The following is a 16,427-nucleotide window of genomic DNA, read 5'->3' as shown; positions in this document are numbered from 1 at the left end:
AGTGTCACATAGGAGATCTGTGTCCCTATCAGCTCTACCCAAGTCTCTAGATGCTGGCAGCTACGTCTCAATTCCTTCTCTCTTTAACAAGTTGCTGTTATTACTGCTTTTAGAAGGAATGGAAGAAAAGTCAGGGGAAAGAAATGTCATCAGAATAGGGTAATGTAATGTTTCATTTGCACAACTTTTTTTAATGACAACAGTAGTTTGACATGAATGAAGCAGAATTTGAAGAAATAAACCAGAAGGGAAGGTTAAAAGGGACACAAACAAGTAAAAACAACTACAAAAAGCAGATAGATAGAAAGTAAGAAATATTAAATCTGAGCAAACACTGAGTGTGCATATACAAGTGCATGAGCATATGTGCATGTGCATGTCTGAAAGCAAACTTTTCTTGGAAGTACAAACAATTCGTGACAAAACTTCCACAGTTTTGAACCAGTGCACAAAAAAAATAATAAAAATAAAAATAAACATGTTTATGATCACCTCAAGTTGCAAGGGGTCTTCATGCATTTACAGTCTTATCCACATCAAATGAGTTGCCTTACTCCACATATACTCAGTGTTTTCATTGTCATAAATGATTAACTACTGTCCAGCTCATTTGAAAGAAATAGAACCTCTTTCTTCCCATGTATTTTGTTGGTGGTGACTTCTACACACTCCCATTTTCCAGTCTCCTCCTTGATCACATGACTAGCAAAGTGCACCAGGCTATACAATAGGTACTCTGGAAATGCTGCTGAGCAATTCACTTAGGAAAAAAAGAAACATACCAATAAACCCCCACTCACACAGCTCAACAATGTAACCTCATCAGAACAGAATAATTCAGGTGCCTTTATCAGTGAGGTATAAACATACATGAATGTACTAATCACTCGCAGGAACAGGGAAGGAAAAGAAGACACCTTTCTGTTGACTTCTAAATTCATTAAGTATGAGTGTGGCCTTGGCTGACCTCAGTGACAAATGATCTTTTCACTTCAATAGCTATTAAAAATAAAAATTCTGGGAAGAAAACTTGAGATGAAATGGTATTTTTGAAAGCTTTCGCTCTGAAAAATTCACCCCATATCAAACTGTTCCATTTCAGCAGAACAAAATATTTTGCATTCTTAAACTTTTTGTATTAATTTGGAGAAAACATGAAGTGGATTGGAACTCGAGTTTCCAACAGCGCTTTTTAAAATCACTAAAATTAGGTCATTTCTATTTGGACATTAGGGGGTTTCTTTTGAGAAAGAAACTAGGCAGTTTGACAAACTATGAGGAATTTGAGGTTGTTCATTATTGGCATACTTCAAGAGAGCAAAATCTGCCTTTTTTTCAATCCACAACAATTTGAGGCTGCAACTCTTTGACTTCCCTCTAATCTAAAGCATTCTCAGCAAGTGCCATGCATCTTTTGTCCTTGCACAACCAGAAAGTAGGGAAAAATTTCCCAGGTGGGTGCCTGAGAGTTAGACCCCTGCATCTATATTTAGACATATTAATTTCACAAACAACCCAAGCCGTCAAGCCCCTGAGAGGAGCAATCCTTCCCTGTCTGTCTGTGCATGGTTGCTTTCTCCTTGCCCTCTGCCTTCTAATTGAACAAGCATTAACGAAGCCCTGCGCCAAGCAGGGTTAAGGAAGAGCAAAAATATGTCACTTTAGACTGGATCAGTGCCCTGATCATTCACATGGGAAATGGTGGCAGAAAGGCAGGAGCAAGGAGCTGTGGATAAGGAAGGGCTGCCTCTCTTTGTGCAAATACTGGACAATGTTTCACAGAAGTATGGTCCAACAAGCTGTGAGCAGCTACAGCTCATTTCGAAGGCAAAAGGTAACTGTTTGAAGTCTTAGGTAACTGAAAGTATTCATCTGAGCTCAAATTTTACAGATCCTTTCTTTTTTTCCTTTTTATTTTTGGCAAAAAGTAAGAAAATAGAGATAGTGGTATACCTAAAAATAGAAGGGAAAAAAAAAAAAAAAAAGACAATATTGCTTCATATTACTGGTATAAATTATGGCAATAAAAGGAGGTTTGAGTTAAAGTAATGGAGAATCTAACCCCGCATGTTTCTGGTTAAAGTATATGCCAAATCAGAATGAATCACATCTTAAGAAGTGAATGCTCTTAGATAGCGACAAGATCAAGAAGAGTGCTTAATGCTTGCTGCCTGAAAGAATAAAACTATTTTCTGTACACCCTGTGTATTTTGTTATGTGAAGCCCCTAGGGTCCTCAGTACCATCTAGTAACAGCATGAAGCATGGACAGATATCCAAGGCTTTTGGCTGTCCTAGAAGAAAGCACCAACCCATGGGTTTTGTTTTGGAAAGTGGACAAAGTACAGGTTCTAGAATAACTCCCAATACAACTGGTTGACTGTCAGCTTCCAACAGCTGTTTCCAGTTCCATTGTCTGTAGTGTGGTGACAGTAAAAGATACCCATTCCTCTAATCATTACTGAATTTTTATGGTTATATTCAGTACTGAAGCTTCTAAAATGAAAGTGTGCATCTAAGAGATGTTACAGGAATCAGGGCGAAGGTATATTTTTAAGTGAGGTATATTTTTAGTTAAACTGCACATATTTTCGCAGAAGCGCATAATAAGAGATGTATTGTTTTTGTCTTGAATAGATCTATTTTACAAACAATTTACATGACCTTCATGTTCCTGAAAGTCAGTTGTGAATAACAAGTATGAAAGGTGTTCCTGATAACATTTGAAATGCTAATTGATACCTAGGCAACTACAGCTCAACAAAATAGTTATTACATGTTTTGTTTTTGTGTGTATGTGCATGTTTGTATGTCTTCCACAGGCTGGAACAAGAAATACAGAAATTAGAAAGTGAGGAATCCCAAATATCTGCCAAAGAACAAATCATTTTGGAGAAGCTAAAGGAGACTGAGAAATCCTTTGACAACTTGCAAAAGGTATTTACAAAAAAAAAAAAAAAAAAAGACACTTGGGGCATAGATTGAAATCAAGGTAGACTGTTAGAACTGATTCAAAATAGCAGTTATAATTTAACATTTACAGGAAGGCTGTGGCCAGTTACAGAGTATTCAGCTCAAACCAGGATGAACAAGAGCAGAAAAGATATAGAAGTGTCAGATCTATTTTGGGTGGGTTATTTGCATTTCCCCTTCCTTTTCCAACCTTTTCAAAATGGGGGTTTCAGACAATATCTCCCCAGCTTATCTACAGGGAAACCATGTGAGCTTTCGGCACCACTAAAAGATAATCAGGATGCCTGGAAGTCATCTCAAAGTGCCACAGATGGCACTTCTGAATGGTATTGCCTGCAAAAAACTGTGAATGTTATCCTTTCAGTTATACCATGTCCCTCTCCCTTGGCCTCTAATTGCATCTAAACCTGAGGAGCCACAGCCCTAGGTTCCCATTTAACAATGACAAAGAGCCTTATGAGCAGTCATAGCAGAAAAAATCAAGACTTCATGCAAATTTTACCCAAAATATGAAAGCTTTAACCAATCTTCCTTTTTTTTTTTCTTTCTCTCTTCACAGACTTTTGCACACCAGGATGGTGGTAAGTGCCTTTTTACTCCTGTTTTGTTTTGAGGTTAGCAAGAGTTGTTACATAGCTTTGTTGTAAAAGTTTGCAGAATGGGGATTCCTCTGTTCATTGCATGCTTCTGATTTATTGCTAGAGACATTATCTTGTCCTGTGGTGTTGCTATAGTGCAAGCACAAATGTCACTGTTGCTATGGGGCAGTATTCCTTTGGTAGAGCTCCAGCTATTCTTATGTGCATACAAGGGAAAAGAAAGTCATGTATGACTTGAAATAGGCATCATACAACTTTCCTTTTCACCTGCTCATGATAAATCCTCTCCCCTGCATGTGCTCATACTGTTCATAAACTGTTAAATACAATGTGGAATATTCCTCATTTGCAGGAACAACTTGCTTTTGATTAAAATTAGATTATTTCACTAATGAATGATATTTTCTGTGTGATGATGTCACAGAAGGAAATCCTTGCCTAGGTGGATGAGGATGTAGTAATTTATGGTTTATGAACTCAGTGTGACACTATGTGTGATCAGTCTAAATACTGAGATATAAATGTAGGTGTCTGGGAGAGCATAAATGTGGCTTGTTGACCAAGAGCTAGATAAACCCTTGCAGTGCATCTCCAGGACCCGTAGGACCCAGGAAGGACAGCATGCTGCTCCACCTGCAGATAAATCAGTACTCTAGACACTCATTCTCAGGACCTATCTTTGAACTGACAAGATATGAAAAGCTGAGGCCGCGACTAGCTCCTCCAGCTACTGACAAAGCCATGTCCACCTGTACTTTAAGCATAGACAGGGAATATGTAGGATGATCCTAACATATAGGACACAGCTGAAGGTTAACATACAGTGTATGAGCTGATTCAGATCTGTTTATAGGAGTTTCTTTTGGGGGGTATTAATATTATCTAGTAGGAAGGTTTTCTTTTTAGCTCAAAGATCCAGTTCAGAAATTTTCACTTCTATTAATAATATAATTCAAGGTTTAGGCTAACTCCAGTTGCCAAAAAACACAGAAGTCCCAGGTAGGATACTCCTTTGTAAGAATTTATGTTTCCTCCTTCCCGAAGCATTTGAAGTTGGCTATCAAAAAGCAAATAAAGTTCCAGAATGACAAATATCTTGTGCCTGTGCAGAGTTTCACTGTCATTGATAAGTTTCCAAAAGAGGAATCGGTGCCTACAGGAATAAGCACTTTAAGTTGACAGGAACCTTTGTGACTCCTGCAAGACACAGACTGCCTCTTCATGTGTGTTATGATAAAACAGGAACCAAAGGAAAACCCAGTTAGCACATGTGAAGCAGTAGTTTCCCCTAGGGACTCTTCTCATAGCATACCTACTTGTAGTACTTCATTGGGCTCAAGAGGAACCTCACTACACCCCAGATTTTGCCTGATTTCAGCAGATCACCCTCACAGACTGAGCCAGAAGGACAGTTTTTGATTTCTGCAGGGCTAACAGAAAATTGCAAAATAATGTCTAAGGCAACAGACTGCTGGCAGCATCAATGTGTAAGCAGAGGGAGCAGGGGATAGAGATAAGTTAAACCAGTACCTCCTCTTCAAGCCCCTCTGTTTACATGTCTTATCCCTTCCTCTTGACAATCAGTCCTGCTGGACTGAGGTGGGCCTGGGTCATCCTCTAGACAGTTTTATGAAGAAGCAGACTGTACTCTGATGCTCTAAAGAAGATCGAGGCTGCAGGCCATCCTGTTGACCCAGGCCTGCCTCCCACTGTAGGCATGATGTGGCCATGCAACACCATGTGGAAAAAACAGCTGGTCCTCTGTTTTCTGCTGTCCAACAACAGTCTGTGAGGGTAGCTGATCACAGTAAGAGGTGGACACGTACATTGCTAGCTGTGAGCAGTTTGATAACGTAGAGTTTTCCTCCTTTCAAAAATATGTAGGGCTTGCTTTGTTGTAGCAGACCTGTCATCTGTCTGTCAAACATCTGTATAACACATGCTGCAGGGGAAAATGGGAGGAGTCATTTCATAGTACAGGAAAGCAGAGTAAAATACATACACGAACCTACACATACATGAATTACTGCTGTATCCTGAAAGACTTTGAGTCCATAAATCTCACATTAGTTTGCTGTGGTCCATCTGTCCCTTTATTCTAAACATGGTGATGGTGCAGAAAGTGGTTTGCCTCACCACTGCATCCCTGTGCATGTTTTTGTGCCATATATAAGGTGGTGATGGTGTTTCAACTACAGAGAGCTCAGAGCCCAGAGGGTCAAGGTGAAGGCAATGAGGAAAGGGGAGAAGTTGTGGTGAGCACCAGTGACCAGCCAAGTGGCTCTCGGTATCCTTCCCACCCTTCCCAGGAAATGGCTGTGTTAGGCAAAGAACATTTCTGAGCTTGAGATCACCCAGGCACACTAAACACAAATCCCACATTTTCCAGGGTATGAACTCATTTGGCCTTCATAGATAACCAGATGAAATAAAGCAGCTCTTACTCCACGTGTGTGTGTGTTTGTGGCTCAATGTGCATATAAAATAAAAGCCCCGTTAAGATCTGATGTGGCTCCCTTGGCTGCTGTACTTGCCCTTGGGTAAGTTCATCCCCTGCAACTTTCAGCCGGCTGTATGCAAACTGCATGCTGCCACTTCAGCCAACACACAGAAGCCACAACTGCAGTAAGTACAGACTGCACAAACCTCGGTTTGCATCCAGTGTGTGTTAGCATGTATTTGGCAAAGATGTGGCTCTGGAAACCTGACCTGGATGGTGTAGTTCACAGCGCCTTGCTTAGAGGCTCATCTGGTTTCCTCTGCTCCGATCTGGATCAGCAGTGCTGCCCAACAGCAAAGCAGAGGAGCACGTCCTCAGAGGAGCAGAAAGCAGATTTTTGTAGGGTGCTTTCCATGTGTCTTACCAAACCTGTTCAGTGACTGTTTTTCAGTTGTACGGTTTTAAGCAGGAGTTGGACTAGATGATAACTACAGGCTCCTTCCAATTCAGGATATTCTATGATTCCGTGCTTCTGAGTCTAAAACCCAAAAGATAAGCAACTTTTTAATCAGATCTGCATCTGTTAGAATGCATGGCTGCCACAGCTACAGCAGCACTGGCCACCCAGCTACATTCAGAGCCAGGCCACACAGCTCTTAGCAAAACTGCCTGCTTAGCCCTGTGCTCCCGGTCTTACAAATGTGGTGGGGATTTTGCAGTCCCTGTTCCCTCTGACATAACCCCTGGCAGCCCCAGATGGCTTCACAGGAGGAGCAGCCCTGCCCTGGGGGCCGGTATGTGCAGAAGACCTTACGCACTCGTTTTAGTGGTAGTCAGACATTTTAAAGATAATCAAGCTGTTGGAAAATGAGCTCGTCTGGCATCTGGTCATGAGCCTCTGTGTGGGAGCTGTTCTGAGCAGTTCTGAAGCTTTGGTTTTGTGTAAGCACCCTTGAAGGATTATAGGGCCCCGTAATTGTTCCCAAGCACTGTTTGTCTGATCATATGGAGAAGTGCCATAATCCTAAAATGCAGTTTGTTTTAAGTAGTACAAAAAGCCACAGGATATGTTTTATGGCATTCTTATATATTAATAACTCATCAAAGGTTGAAATGAAGGTATTGAATGGAGCAGTTCAAATGCTTTGATTTATGTTCTGTCTTACTCCCCATGCGAACAAAATGCTAATTGTGTCTCAGTCGCTCCTTGTAAAATTGCTCTCTTATTATTGCTTTTAGAGGTGCTAAATGAAACAGACCTTGTTGCCAGTGAGATAAAGGGAAACGAGCATGTTCTTTTCATCTGGGGTTGCGGGGGTGAGGGGGATATAGGAACTGACAGAATGAATCAAGCCCCAAATCCTAGTCAAACATCCCGTCTTTGACATGTGGCACCACCATGTGCTTCAGAAGAAAGTACGTGAGAATCCCACCACCCTCACCCCCACCACAGCATTCCCTACTCTGCCCAATAATTAGAGATTTTCAGGATCCCTCAAGCAACTTTTTTTTTTCGTTTGTTCTAAGTAACATCCAGAAAAGTTTCTAAACTTAGTCTACATTGGCGGCAGCTGACACTAGCATGGGCATTGTCTCCTGACACAGGAGGCAAAACAAAACAAAACAAATCAAAACAAAACCCATACTAAGATCCACAGGCATGAAGAGCATCAGAGTAAGGATCTCGCCACCAAGCTGCAAAACTGACCTGGCTTACCGATGGACTTTGGCAATGCTGATGGAAAGGTGGTCAGCTCACTTCCTTGCACAGGCACTGCAGAGGAACATACACTTGCAATGAATTTTCCCTGCTGCATTGCCCTGGGATGAGAACAGCACCCTGGCCATGCCTGCATATGCCCACGGGTTAGCAACAGCAGTCAGGCTGATTAGTGAAGCAGCACATGTCTGTATTGATTACACCCACGTGTGGATAGACAGGTCTGTCTCTCAAGTCACTGGATGACTATGTGCTGAAAGTACTGTTCCAGCAGCACACTCGACTGGGTGAATAATTACTAAATTTCTGCCATTTCCAGAATACAAAGTGCCTTCTTATTCTGGCCCAGAAACAGTTCCCACTTCTTGCTTCTGAGAAATTACTTCAGTTTTCAATAATGGCCTGCTCATTTGCTGGTGATATTTCCCAGAATAACAACAACGAGCATTGTACCAATTTCTCATCAGAGGCAAGAAATCCTGCAAAAGAAAGCAGCTGTTATTGACCACTGCTCAGTCAGCTGTGTCCTAAACAATTATTTCTCCCAGGCTCTGATGCTAAAAATAAAAAACTTTGAGGAAACACTATGCATTAAAAATATAAAAGCTCATTTGCCAGGACTGCCATTTGCCCAGTGAAGTATGAAATAAAACAATATTTCCCTGGCTGAGGTTTTTGAAATTCATCTGTCAGAAGTTGAACTTTTACAATAACTTCCTAGCTTTCCTGAATGCATTTACACTGTGCCTCTCTGTCATTCTCCTCTGATGCAGAAAGTACACAGAGGGAGGGAGAGGAGGCTTCCTACGAGGGGCTTTCTTCACGGAGTCATGTACATGAACTCCAGCTCCAGCAGTGGAGTGTCTTCTGCAGGACTGTGATTACCAGCCTACCATACCATGGCACATCAATGGCCACTGCAGGCTGTTAGGGCAGTAAAACCATTTTTCTAGTAGCAGGCCCAATTTTCCTGTCAAAAGAGCAGGTTTGGGGATTAGAGGTGACACATCCTGCCTTTTCTAAGAGTATATCCAGGTGCAGTGTTTGTTTTTGTTTTGTTTTTGTTTTAGTGTTTTTTGTTTTTGTTTTCTGGGATGAATGTTAGCCCACTGGGAGCATCACAAGAGCGTCTCCCTTTACCAGATGCAGTAAAGCAGCGACCAACGTGGCACTTTGTTTTCTCTCTCCCTTCACCATTTCACTCTCTCAGGCTGCACTGATCTCCATTATCTCACCTGCTTAGAGCAACAAGGGACACTGAGGAGGGCAGATTCTGCCTCCTACCCTTCCACATGGACCAGGTCATATCAAGGGTTTGACAGCTTTATTATAAAATGTACCTGCAAAGTAGCCTTGGAGGAAAACAAACATTCTCTTTTAGACAGGATAGGACCTTATGTTTGAACAGAAATTTCACCTTTTCCATACAAAACTGAAAACATTTCTTGTTGATAGGAAACAATGTGATTTTTTTTTTCTTTTTTCTCTGTTTCTTGGTCGGTTATTTGCACATCTCTCCTCTGAGCTCCTCTTTTAATTTAGCCACTGAGTCTTAATGGAATGATATGTGCCATCAAGTTATATTTAAACCAGCCATAAAACATCTGCCAGTAAATATTTATAAAACTTCTTCAATGGCTTTCCTAAAGAACATATTTAGCTTGTGCTAAACAACCATAAGCAAGTCAGACCTTTAAGCTAATTCTGTACTAGTTTGAGCTCTGTTAATGAACAGCTGCACTAAAGAACTGGCAGGAACTTAATAACTACTCAAGTTCACAACAGGCACCCTATGCTATAGGCAGTATCTATATTTGATTTCATTATTACCTGTATTTTAGCTTTAACAACAAAAAGCCAAATGTCAGTTCCATAATATGGGAAACAAACAGAGCTGGCCTTTCATCCCTTTCAGCCAAAGCTAGCATTTTTAGGCTTTTATATGTCTATTTGAAACGTCATTTATTCTAGGTATCACGCTAGGTTTATTCCTTGTCTTCTCTCTCTATCCCCCAACATTTCCCACATTTAAAGGTCACAGACTTGATAAATCCAGAACCTCCTGACAAATAATTTTATGTGTTCAACTGACACAAGGTTTGAGTCATCTGGACCCATTCCCTCCTACCTCAGCTAGTCTATTGAACACCAATCACACGACAGTGACTTTGCACTTTGTTTGCTTTGATCCAATTATCTAGTACAAAGCTCCAGCAACTATTGTCAGGGCTGACAACTTAACACTCTGCTGTCTAAGCAATGAAGCCACTGGGGCTCGTAGCACAAATCTAACTGTTTCCTGTTCTCTGACACCAGATGCAGTAAATTACATTTACTCCCAGATCCCTGAACTCCCAACCCTCTATTCACGAACAGCAGAGACAGTTCCTGGGCGGGACGGAGCAAGCAGAGTAGCTGGTAAGTCTCAAGGAGCAAAGTATTATAATACCAATCCAGTAGCCATGAACTCTTTTTTGTTATGTTGCCTTAATTGGTCTGGAGTCAAGATATCATTTAAATGCTAGGAAATGCCATTTGATCTGTAGGTTGTAAATAAGTCAAGGTTTTCTGAAAAGCAAAGAGTACTAGCAAAAAAATATGTATTTGAGCTACATACAAGTAGCATAGGAAAGGTGTCTTTTTTTTTTTTTCATGGAAACATTCAGTTCCTTCCATCTCTGCTGATACAAATACATGGTATCTTGGCCAAGGTTTTACCTCCCCCATTGTACCCAAGCAATTCCCATCAAGACATACAGGTACTCACAAGTCTCCATTCATGCTTCAAACCTTTAAGTCATTTGATACGGCTTTGTATGCCATTCTTTCTTCTCAGGGAAAAGGCTGGGGAGAATTATGATGAAATTATTTTGTGCTTGGAGCCATAGAGAGTTTTCTAACACCTATTTTCCACATTGTGTATGTGTCCTAAATGTGACAATGTGATTGTTAAAAGCTGAATGTGTTTCTTATTTTCAAGATCCTTCTTTTCTAAACAATCTGTTCCCTATCTCAACACCAACTTGCTGGTGGCTACTTAAGAGATGTGCCAGGGACTGAGAATAAAAGGTGACTGTCTTGAAGAATGGGTTAATAAGCACAGCAAAGCAGTTTCTGCAGCTAAGACTGTGTATACCACTAGAGGATATGTAATTTTGTTCAGAGGACCTTTTGCAAACCATTCCAAAAGCTTCCCCTCCACCAGTGTTTGCCCTGATCTGTCTGAAAAGCAAGTTCTTCACTGTGTGTTTTATGCCATTTTGTCAACACCCAGAGAACAATCATTTCTTTCATTCTTGGATGACCCACAAGCCTTGTTCAGGTATTCCTCAGTAAGAGTGTCTTGTGTGATCAATAGCTTAATGAGAAGGCACTAGCACATGTATTCAAGGGAAGACTACAAGCATTCATCTTAATACAAATTTAAAGACTATTGAGATTAAACTGACAAACAAACAAACAAACAAAGAAAAATAGCCTCTGAATCTCAGTATTCACAACACATAACAAGCAGAAGCCAGATTCTTTCCAATGCACATTGGGATCTTTTTGTCATGAAGCACTGCATCATGTTACACTGTAATTAAAGCTTGTACAGAGGACTTGTAACCATGAATACAGGCTGTCATCTTCAACTACTGCTTTCAGTTTCAACCCTATTGTCAGATAGTTTTGTACTGTATTAATAGAGCCTATTTTGTAGTAAATAAGCTCTGCTTAAATAAAGACATTTTAGAAATCAACATTAGTTCAATTTTCAGCTACTTGGACAAGCCGAGCATCCAGGTTATCCTGCAGAGAACTAACATTATGCATACCAGCAGATAAGCAAGCTTCTGTTATTCATTTCTCCCATGGCAATGTGTTTCATTAGTGAACAGCTTTCTAAGATACTCAGATATATTTGTGCATTTATTAGCACAAGGAGCTTTAATGTGATCCCTGGGGCAGGTCATAAAGTACGTGTTATGTCAATATCCAAAAACACTGTTGCAAAATCATGACAGAAGAAAAGAAAATGTTATCAGTGGCAAATTCTTAAGCAAATTAGGCAAACATCAAATACAAAAGGATATAACCACACTTGTTAACTTTCTAAATCAGATTAGTCATTAGCAGAGAGTCTTCCAAGCAGTGATGGAACTTGTTGACCAAAGTCTTCCTAATAGGTTGGGTGCTGTTTTTTACATATAAAAATATGTATCTTGCAACTTTTCCTAAATATGGCCAAATCCATGTGATTTAAATATCAAATTTCCCCTGTCTACTTCTGAATTCAGGCCCATAAGTGCATTTTCTACTGCACACTGCTGAACAAAATTAGTTCATCAAAATAGGGAGGATCTGCACTGAAAATATGTGCAAAAATGTGGCATTCAACAATCTCTCACAGGAAAATCAGCAGCCCTTATCTGAAGAGTCTAGGAGTCTTTCAAAGTCATGCCCCAGATAGTATTTTTGTTTTCCAAAGAGGAGGGGAAGCACAGGAACTCCAGAGGAGCTGAGGATGCTGCCAGCTGGAGGGCTGGCAGTGCCATCTCTGTGGGGCTCTGCTGCTCAGCACAAGTCAGGAATTTCTGCTTATTACAGGTGATTTCCTGGGCAGGCTGGTGCTTCCTCCCAGCTCTGCTTTGCTTCAGTTTGGCTGGTTGCCTCTCAAAAACCTGCCAGTGTGCCAGTTTTAACATCTACAGCATAGGCTAGCCATGCCTATTTTTATGTCCTTGGTGTCCAAAGTCCTTGTACAATATGTGACTGAGAAGCCCTGGCAAGGCCAAGTGATATTCAGAGATCACTCACCCCAGGAAGAGTTCCAGTAATGAACTCTGATGTCCAAGTTAATAAAATTCAATATTGTTGGGGGTAGCACCTATGTCTTTTTTATTTCATTCCCACTTTACCTGGATTAAAGGTTTCATGGCAGAGTTATTTGCGTGAGACTTGAGGGATACTTGTCCACCAGATCTTGGGCAGGGACAGTCCCAAGGAAGTGACCCAATGCTCTGTGAGCTGCCTCATGGTGTGGTCCTGCTATGAATGCAATGCTGCCTTGGGTTCACGTCCGATAACCCAGGATTAGGGAGACCGCGTCTTCTGGGCTAACACGAGCAGCTGGATTATCCCAACACAGAAGCTGGCACTGTTGGAGCAGTGACCACATTTTCAAGCTCTGCAATAAGCCCTGTGAGAGGAAGCAGAGTCAAAGCATCACATCATGGGGCAGACACCCAGGAGGTCAGCATCCAGCTCCATGTGGTTCAGCCCAGCACCCTTTCAGCCTTCTCCTGGTCACTGGAGTTGCTGTGGGCCACCCAGGCATGACAATGCCAGCACAAACAGAGAGATAAGAAATTTGATATCCCTACTTGGTTGTGAAAATGGGTGTCTATACTCAAGGACATGACAGCTATGGACAAACTAGTCCGTAAGTCTCCCAAACTAGTAGTAATCAGAGTCCTTAAGGACATTCCCTTAACTTGCAATGAACTAGGCAAGATCCCTGCTCCTGCAGCCTACTCCAGACCTCAGCAGTACCTCCCTCTTGGCAGTAGCAATGCTCATTCACCCACCAGCACCTCCATCCTCTGGCCCCTTGCAGATATTTTTGCAGTGTTGCACTTGATCTAACCAGCCCTGCCTGGACACCAAGGTCTAAGCATACACACACAGCACATAGACAACAAGACCCCCCCCTTGTCTGGGCTGCCTACCAGACTGCACTCCTGGGGCACAGAGGAGACCATTGCACAGGAGCCAGTGTACACCCACTCAGCAATACCTGAATTTTCTGTCTAGACTTATGGTGGCATTCACGTTGTACCACATGATTAACTGCCTAACACTGATGAAAGACTTCATATTTTAAGAATACAAAAAAATAAAATCTACTGTGTGTGAATAATAAGACTGAAGGAATATATTATAAAAGTAATTTATTTTTTTTAATTAATTCTGTTTTAAATACAAACATACCAAGCTACATTGACTCTTGGGGCAATGATATTCTGTACTCAATTGAAAAAAAAAAAAAATGAAGAAGCAGGAAAAAAGCCAAGACATCAGTTTCTGGTGTCCCCAGGTAAGACAAATCATAATTATACCATTGAGGTTCATTGGCGGAAATGGTCACTGAAAGTTTCACAAACGTGTCATTGCTCGTGGTAGTTTGTAATTAAGTGTCTGTGGATGTCTGTCCAAAAACCAAAATGTCTTCATCTGTATTCCAGGAATGTTTAAACAGAACAACCCTTCTGGAAAATCTGTGAGACCTTTGTACAATTTTCTTTGAAAAGCTGTCCAGTAAGATGCCATTATATCTCAAAATGGGGCTAGAGCAATGAAGATTATTCCTACTGTGTGGTCTCAACTATTTTTGTCTTGTTGCTGCGTCCTTCTTAACTGCTAGAAAAGTTTCTTTGCTATTCTAAAACAGCATCCCTCACATGTGTGTTTTTACTCATTGTTTCATGATGCTTTGAAAATTGGTTAATTTCTTCAACTTCCCCCTTTGGAAATGATGTGTAGGGTCTCATTCAAAAAAGGGAGGGAGCACTTCATGGTCATTTTATACATTCTCTTAACCTGCAAGCAGAGGTCACTGTCGATGCCTTGGTGTGGAAACTGAGACCTGACCTGCCATGAATCTACGGGAAAAATAATCCCATTCCTGTGTGATTTTGTTTTTCCAAATGTAGAACAGGGGTAAACAATGCTTCTCCACCTCTCTAATATGTTTTGAATGCTACGGATGGAAGAGTTAAACAAGATCAAGCATTGATAATAAACCAGTCTGGGTGTTACTTGCATCAAACAAAACTTGTTTCCAGCTAACTGGCGGTTTGATGATAGGAAAGGACAAGAGCAGAGAGGTTGCTGTAGAGGAGTTTCTCTTTTAATTTTGAACCAAGGTTAGAATGGAAAGATTGAGGGCAACCTGCATGCTGTCACCTCCCTTTGCCTAAAGTACACCTAACCCACGTGCTCTTGGTGCTCCTAATTGACTACAGACAGTTCCACGTAGTGTAAGATGGAAGATTATCTCCCGTTTGTCTCAGGTATGCCTAGCCTCCAGCTGCATAAAGAGCTGTAAAGTAATAACGACCTCTGTCCACAGTGTTGCATCCCACTTCTAACATAGCACACTTGACCCTTTAGAAGCAGGTGGTAGGAAAAGGGGCACCATAGCTTTCTTTGTCTGTTTGGCAATTAACCATTCACTGGCTTTTTTTGTTGTAACATGCACTTCCTCTCTTGTTTTCATTCAAGCTTTGTGCACCATGGAAATTAATGTGGAGAAAGACAAACAGACAGGAGAGACCAAGATTGTCTCTGCTTCACCTATTGGCCCAGATGAGGCCCATCAAAGAGGATTCAAAGTCTATGATGATGGTACCAAGGTAGTCTATGAGGTTCACTCTGGTGGCACAGTGGTAGAAAATGGAGTACATAAATTAAGCTCAAAGGACGTAGATGAACTTATGCAAAAAGCTGGACAATCGAGTGTAAAAGGAGGGTTTGAAACAATGACTGTGTCAGACAGAAATGTGGTAGCCGATGGAAACCTTAGCCATATGAAGGAGCAAATGCTCTTCAAGGAGGCAAAGCTGGAAATGGTACACAAACCCAGCAAAGGGCACGCTGTGAACCCTCAGCCCCAAGACAAACCCTGCGGTGGCGACGTTCCAGAGGCCAGCGTGGATCAGCCAGTGACAATGATATTCATGGGCTACCAGAACATCGATGACGAAGAGGAAACGAAGAAAGTGCTGGGCTATGATGAAACCATCAAAGCAGAGCTAGTCCTGATCGACGAAGACGACGAGAAGTCATTGCGTGAGAAGACTGTGACAGACGTCTCCACCATGGATGGGAACGCTGCTGAGCTGGTCTCTGGCAGGCCCCTGTCAGACACGACAGAGCCCTCCTCTCCCGAGGGGAAGGAAGAGAGCCTGCCCTTGGAAGCTGCCCCAGGTACACAAAAGAAAAAGCGCTGTCAATGCTGTATTGTCATGTGAACACCTCCTCCTTCCCCGCTCCGGGCAGCTTCTGCTCCGTCACTTACCTAGACCTCAATGTACTTCTAGCTGCAATACTGTGAACTGGAAGTGAATGCCTCCATTGCCTTGCAGTTGGGTTGCTTTGATTTCTAGTTCTTCAGGAAGAGGAACACATGGTTATTTTCCCATCAGATGTACTCTTTGGGGTTTGGGGAGAGGTTGGGGATTATATTTTATTTTATTTTTTTCCTTAATATTGCAGAGTGAGAGATAAATGGGAAATGGAACAAATGTTTTCATATTTATTTGATTTTTATATATATATTATATATATATAATGAAAACACTTTTTACATTTTCTTTAGATATCTGGCAGGCTCAATCAGATTCCTAGGATTTTGTGGGAGTTTGAATTTCACAGCAGCCAGATATGAGAGCCTTAAAAAAATGTTGTTTCCCTTTTTTAAGATAAAAGTCACATTTAAACATTATTTTATAGATCCTATTTTTTATTTCTCAGGGGAAGGCTTAGATCATTTTACTGTTTTAATTTGCTAAAACTCAGATAAGTCCTTCCTGAAAAGTTTTCATAGTTTCATTTTATAGCAACTTTTTAGTTTAGTTTGCAGTGTCAAAAAAATCCATCAGCCATTTCTGCTTATTGGTGATACCAAAAGTTGACTTTAATTATTCTTTCCA

General features: G+C 41.2%; 1 protein-coding gene across 7 annotated transcripts in view; it reads left to right on the top strand.

Annotated features, from left to right (window-relative positions):
• PALM2AKAP2 (PALM2 and AKAP2 fusion) overlaps positions 1–16,427 on the top strand; it is a 253,654-nt gene that overhangs the window by 101,898 nt on the left and 135,329 nt on the right. For 3 of the 7 annotated variants that reach the window (XM_040540358.1, XM_040540357.1, XM_040540359.1), the window contains exons 4-7: positions 2,822–2,936; positions 3,532–3,553; positions 10,048–10,149; positions 14,998–15,702. In XM_040540358.1, the coding sequence (XP_040396292.1) occupies positions 2,822–2,936; positions 3,532–3,553; positions 10,048–10,149; positions 14,998–15,702 (944 nt within the window). The remainder of the gene's footprint in view (positions 1–2,821; positions 2,937–3,531; positions 3,554–10,047; positions 10,150–14,997; positions 15,703–16,427) is intronic. The other 4 variants (XM_040540362.1, XM_040540360.1, XM_040540363.1 and 1 more) reach the window with 2 other exon arrangements.

Source organism: Cygnus olor, chromosome Z, assembly GCF_009769625.2.
Source record: "Cygnus olor isolate bCygOlo1 chromosome Z, bCygOlo1.pri.v2, whole genome shotgun sequence".
NCBI lineage: Eukaryota > Metazoa > Chordata > Aves > Anseriformes > Anatidae > Cygnus > Cygnus olor.
The sequence above is the reverse complement of the archived record's forward strand: the minus strand, read 5'-3'. Positions and strand labels throughout refer to the sequence as shown.